Below are 6232 nucleotides of genomic sequence, written 5' to 3'. Positions count from 1 at the left end.
AGGTGTAGTCAACCTGCCCCTTTTTTAACGCAGCGCAAAATTAGATTTTTTTAAATAGTTTTTAAAATCTTATAATTTAAATTTTAATTTGAAAAAAATTAACCGCTAGGTGTCGCAAATCCATTAGATTGCACCATTTTGGCTTTGGACAAAAATTATTTTAAAAATTTACGGGATTTTTCACCACACGGTGTCGCTGTTCTGGGTTAGCCTAAATTTTTTTAAATAAGTTAAAGCAAAAAAGTCCTCTGAATTCACCGTGGGTTATGAAACCCTAAGTTCTCTCATAATACTATGCCCAATAGTTCTGTCTCGAGTTATGAGGTCACCACACCACAAACCACAAACGTTCACTTACGCGCAGGCGAATATAAAAAGACTGTTCTCACTTGTGTAGATGATTAAATAAAGTTAGATTTAGAGTAAACTTAGCATAGATAAAGTTCCAGGTTATGTAGTTATATTTTTTGTTAGATTTATGTTTTAGAAGTGTATGAATGTTAAGTCAAGTGAACAGTCATTTTGTTTAAGTTGTAATATTGCACAAACTTAGTATTATAAAAGTTTTTTTTTTAATTTTCTCTTTTTTTCCTTCCTACATTTTTTAAATTAAAAAGTAAATATAGATTTAAATAAATTTATTGAATAGTAATACTATTTTTAGTTGCCACATTTTATATATATATTTTTTTATGTTGATTTTAAATTTTAATAATTTTTTATACCCTTCCCCTTTTTCAAAAAACTAAAAAGAGAAATATTTGAAAAAAACTAGAACAATACTTTAGTTGAGTTTTTATTCTTAGTATTTTTAAATTTAGAAATGGGTATTATTTTGCAATTTTTAAAGTGACCACTGGTTTTTTGAAATTTGTTTCCAGGTTTTAAAAACTTGTTTGAGGCTTTATGAAAATACTTATTTTTGAGTTTAATTTTAGTTAAAAGTTATGTTTAAAGTAAAAATATCATTTTGCAATTATCAGGGTGACCACTGGCTTTTGGCAAATTATCTCCAGGTTTTTAAAACTTCTTTGAGGCTTTATGAAAATATTTATTTTTGGGTCTATTTTTAGTTAAAAGTTATGTTTAAAGTAAAAATATCATTTTGCAATTATCAGGGTGACCACTGGTTTTTTGCAAGTTATCTCCAGGTTTTTAAAACTTCTTCCAGGTTTAATGAAAAAACTTGTTTTGGGTCTATTTTTAGTTAAAAGTTATGTTTAAAGTAAAAACATCATTTTGCAATTATCAGGGTGACCACTGGCTTTTGGCAAATTATCTCCAGGTTTTTAAAACTTCTTTGAGGCTTTATGAAAATATTTATTTTTGGGTCTATTTTTAGTTAAAAGTTATGTTTAAATTAAAAATATCATTTTGCAATTATCAGGGTGACCACTGGCTTTTGGCAAATTATCTCCAGGTTTTTAAAACTTCTTTGAGGCTTTATGAAAATATTTATTTTTGGGTCTATTTTTAGTTAAAAGTTATGTTTAAATTAAAAATATCATTTTGCAATTATCAGGGTGACCACTGGTTTTTTGCAAGTTATATCCAGGTTTTTAAAACTTCTTTGAGGCTTTATGAAAATATTTATTTTTGGGTCTATTTTTAGTTAAAAGTTATGTTTAAAGTAAAAACATCATTTTGCAATTATCAGGGTGACCACTGGCTTTTGGCAAATTATCTCCAGGTTTTTAAAACTTCTTTGAGGCTTTATGAAAATATTTATTTTTGGGTCTATTTTTAGTTAAAAGTTATGTTTAAATTAAAAATATCATTTTGCAATTATCAGGGTGACCACTGGTTTTTTGCAAGTTAAATCCAGGTTTTTAAAACTTCTTCCAGGTTTAATGAAAAAACTTGTTTTGGGTCTATTTTTAGTTAAAAGTTATGTTTAAAGTAAAAACATCATTTTGCAATTATCAGGGTGACCACTGACTTCTGGCAAATTATCTCCAGGTTTTTAAAACTTCTTTGAGGCTTTATGAAAATATTTATTTTCGGGTCTATTTTTAGTTAAAAGTTATGTTTAAAGTAAAAATATCATTTTGCAATTATCAGGGTGACCACTGGCTTTTGGCAAATTATCTCCAGGTTTTTAAAACTTCTTCCAGGTTTAATGAAAAAAATAGTTTTTGGTCTATTTTTAGTTAACGTTTATGTTTAAAGCAGAAGATTAATTAAAAAAGTATAACAACATTGGAAAAATAATGTAAAGCTACTTTAAATCATGTCTTTAATAAAAAATATTGATGATGACGAACAATTTCTATCCATGTGATAAACTTTTTTGTATTATCCAAATTTCACTAGTTACTATGTAAAAATTGTTTAAAATCCAGGTTTTTCAGTGATTTTTGTTCAAGTTCTAGATTTTTCTTTCAAAATTTCTCAAACTCAACTTTATTTAAGCTAAATTTAATTTTAGGAATCCAGAATAGTGGCCAACTTTAATCTATAAATTTGGCAGAACTTTAAATAGTCAAATTTATGTTAAATTGTTGAAAATATTAATTTAATTGTGAACATTAAATATACTTTTTACTATTACAAATAAAATTTCAGAAAAAAATGCAAAAATTTATAAGTATTTGTATTTTATTTGTTGATTATTTAACAATGTAATAGTTTAAGTATTTAAGTATAGTGCATAACTTTTTAGCATATGCAATGTAGCCTAATTTAGCAATGATAAACTTATTATGTTACACTATGCATATATAGGATTTAAATTTGCAAAGTGTACCTTAGTCTCCAAATATAATATTACATAGATAATTATTTAATGAAAAATACCAACATCTTAAAAAACTATATCTTAACAGACGTAACTATCTAATTAAAATAAATTCTACAATGGAGTTTTCTCGTTTGCCTACCAACGTTACACCTACAAACTACGATGTCACATTGAAACCTTCATTCGAAACTTTTACTTTTGAAGGACACCAATCAGTTGACTTAAATGTAAGTTTTAGTAAAACTTTTATGCTGACAGTAATTATACTCATTAACCACCAAGTTTAATTTGTAAATGAAAAAACATGTTTTTGTATTTTGCTTTATTTGTTGTTTTAGGATTTAAAATTATGGTTAAGAATTTTATAATTTTAATTAAGTAATAAACACCTAAACATACTTTTAGCTATTAACATATAACTATTAATAATAAATCCACGCAACATTATAGACCATACCGATAAAAAGTATAATCAAAAACGGATTAAAGACTAATTTTTTTTTTTAAACAGGTCAATGAAGCCACGAATGAAATCAAAATGAACAGCAAAGAATTAGAAATCAAAGAGTGCAGCCTTCAACATTCAGGAGCTACTTTTGTTCCAACTCAGGTGAATCTCAACAAAGATGATGAGACTTGCACCCTTGTTTTCGAAGATGTTATTCCTGTGGGTCCTGCAGTCCTCAGCATGAGTTTCAAAGGAATTCACAACGATGAAATGGCCGGGTTCTACCGCACCAAAGTCACAAACAAGGACGGTGTTGAATATTACAACCTTATCACTCAGTTCGAGGCAACCGACGCCAGACGATGCCTTCCTTGCTGGGACGAGCCTGCATTAAAAGCAACTTTTGATGCTACATTAATTGTACCAAAAGACCTCGTCGCCTTGTCAAACATGAATGTCATCAGCGAAGAAGTTCTTGAAGATCAAGTAACAAAGAAGGTCGTCTTCGCAAAGTCAAAGAAGATGTCAACTTACCTGCTGGCTTTTGTAGTAGGAGCATTCGACTACGTTCAAGGCAAGACTAATGACGGCGTCGAAGTCAAAGTTTACACTCCACCAGGAAAATCAAGTCAAGGAAAGTACCCTTTGAAAGTCACTATCAAATCAGTGGAGTACTTTACAGAGTTCTTTTCCTGCCCATACCCAATGAACAAACTCGATTTGATTGCTATCACCGACTTTGCTTGCAGCGCCATGGAAAACTGGGGACTGATCACTTACAGAGAGTCAGCTCTTCTCGTAGACGAAAAAGAATCTTCCGTAGCGCAGAAATGTTGGGTAACAATCGTTGTTTGCCATGAAGTGTCTCACCAGTGGTTTGGCAACCTGGTCACCATGGAATGGTGGACTCACTTGTGGCTCAACGAAGGGTTTGCAACTTTTATGATGTACGATGCAGGACACATTTGTGACCATGACTTGAAAGTTTGGGAGCAGTACGTTAATGATGTCACAATAAAGGCATTAGATGCTGACAGCCTAGAAAACAGTCACGCTATTGAAATTCCAGTCAATCATCCAGGTGAAATTGGGGAAATCTTCGATGCTATTTCTTACCAAAAAGGAAGTAATATCATAGGAATGATTCACTCTTGGATCGGATCAGATAAGTTCAAAGAAGGCATGAAGGCGTATTTTAAAAAGCATGCATACTCCAACACACAAACAGAAGATTTGTGGAAGTGTTTTGAAGATGCTAGCGGCAAGCCAGTTGAGCAGGTTATGTCAACTTGGACGAAACAAATGGGATACCCTGTTATTGATGTGTCTATTGCCAGCCAAAACGACAACTCTGTAACACTTAATTTGTCCCAGAAAAAGTTTTCTATTTCCTCATCTGATGAAAGTGACAGTTTGTGGCAAGTGCCAATCACAATATCCACATCAACCTCTGATGAACATCAATCTTTTATCTTTTCATCAAAGTCAGATCAGATCACAGTAGCAGGTGTCGGTGCAAACGACTGGTTTAAAATCAACCCAAGGTTTATTGGCTTCTACAGAGTGAACTACAGCCAAGATATTTTGTCCAAACTAATTACTGTAGTTGAAAAAGGACAACTTGACTGCTTTGATCGTCTCAACATAGTCAGTGACGTCCATGCAATGGCTACAACTGGTCAAACTTCGTTTGCCACATATCTTGAGTTGCTAAAAGTTTTCAAGGGCGAAAAGGAATATCCAGTGTGGAAAGAGATAATCAAAAGCCTTAGCGCAATGACTAAGCTTATGTGGAATGACGACGAAGCTTCAAACAAGTTTTCCCAATTCAAAAAAGATCTCTTCAGTAGCGTCATGGCCCATGTTGGAATGGAAGCTAAACAAGATGAATCTCATTTGGATGCCAGCTTGAGAGCGCTTCTCATCAAAGCTTCAAACGACGACCAAGTCAACCAAAAGTGCATAGAAATCATGAACAACTTCTTTAAGAACTCAACACCAATCAGTCCCGAAATTCGTGCTTCCGTCTACGAAGTTTACACGTCAAAAGGAGGTCTTGAGGCTTTCAACAAGATGGTAGAGCTCCACAAGAAAGTTGATTCCATGGAAGAGAAGAGTGAAATCGAAGCAGCTCTCGGGTGCGTACAGGGTTTGGAATGTCTCAAACTTGTTCAAAAATACATGATGTCAAGCCACGTTCGTGACAACGAAAAATACAAGATCTTGTATGGCATGGCAACAGGATCCAAGCTTGGTAGAGATGAATCTTGGAAATTTGTCAAGGAACATTGGGATGTATTTTACAACAAGTTCAAGGGAAGTCCTCACTTAGGCAAGATCGTTGAAGCTTCTACTCCTAACTTTGCCACCGAAGAAATGCTAAAAGAAGTTAAAGAATTTTTGACTGACAAAGTTAAAAAGACTTGTGAGAGAAAATTCAAGCAATGTGTAGAGCAGATCGGGCTCAAAATTCACTTGTGGAAGCAAAATGGCCAATCCTTGAAGAATTATTTCAACTAAAATTTAATTATTAGCTTTTATAGGACTTTTTCAATGCATTATTTTATCATACATATGTATGTCGTTTAGAATAAATATATAGAAAAATAAAATTAGTTGTTGCTGTGTTTTAAACTTTTCGGTATCAAATTTTTAAAGTATTAATTTTTCAATTGTTAGTTTTTGAGTTTTAATATATTATAGATAAGCTGTTTACGTAAACAAAGTTTTAAAAACCTCAACAAAGGGACGAACTCAATAAGTTCAGGGCCACAAACATTGTAATGACTGACAAAATCCATATCTTATTCAATGTTTTTCACACTAGACTCGTGGGTAAATATTAAAATCTTACATAAACTTCGTATAATAACCAAACTAAAAGCTCCAACATACATTAAACTAGTTTGATATGTAAGATGTAAGTTTTTTAACATGAAGTTTTATTTAAAATATTTTTGTTTAATTAGAAAAGAAAACAAAAATTAAAACTACTTATAATTATTAAAAATACTATCATGGACCAGCGATTTTTAACCTGAGGT

General features: G+C 31.7%; 1 protein-coding gene across 1 annotated transcript; it reads left to right on the top strand.

The window, feature by feature from the left end:
* Positions 1 to 2856: 2856 nt before the first annotated feature.
* LOC145844761 (puromycin-sensitive aminopeptidase-like) lies at positions 2857 to 5708 on the top strand. Its single transcript, XM_082952182.1, has 2 exons — positions 2857 to 2967; positions 3252 to 5708. The coding sequence occupies exons 1-2, from the start codon at positions 2857 to 2859 to the stop codon at positions 5706 to 5708; spliced, it is 2568 nt and encodes an 855-aa protein (XP_082808308.1).
* The last annotated feature ends 524 nt before the right edge of the window (positions 5709 to 6232 follow it).

Source organism: Thalia democratica, chromosome 9, assembly GCF_965202585.1.
Source record: "Thalia democratica chromosome 9, ktThaDemo2.hap1.1, whole genome shotgun sequence".
Taxonomy (NCBI): domain Eukaryota; kingdom Metazoa; phylum Chordata; class Thaliacea; order Salpida; family Salpidae; genus Thalia; species Thalia democratica.
The sequence above is the reverse complement of the archived record's forward strand: the minus strand, read 5'-3'. Positions and strand labels throughout refer to the sequence as shown.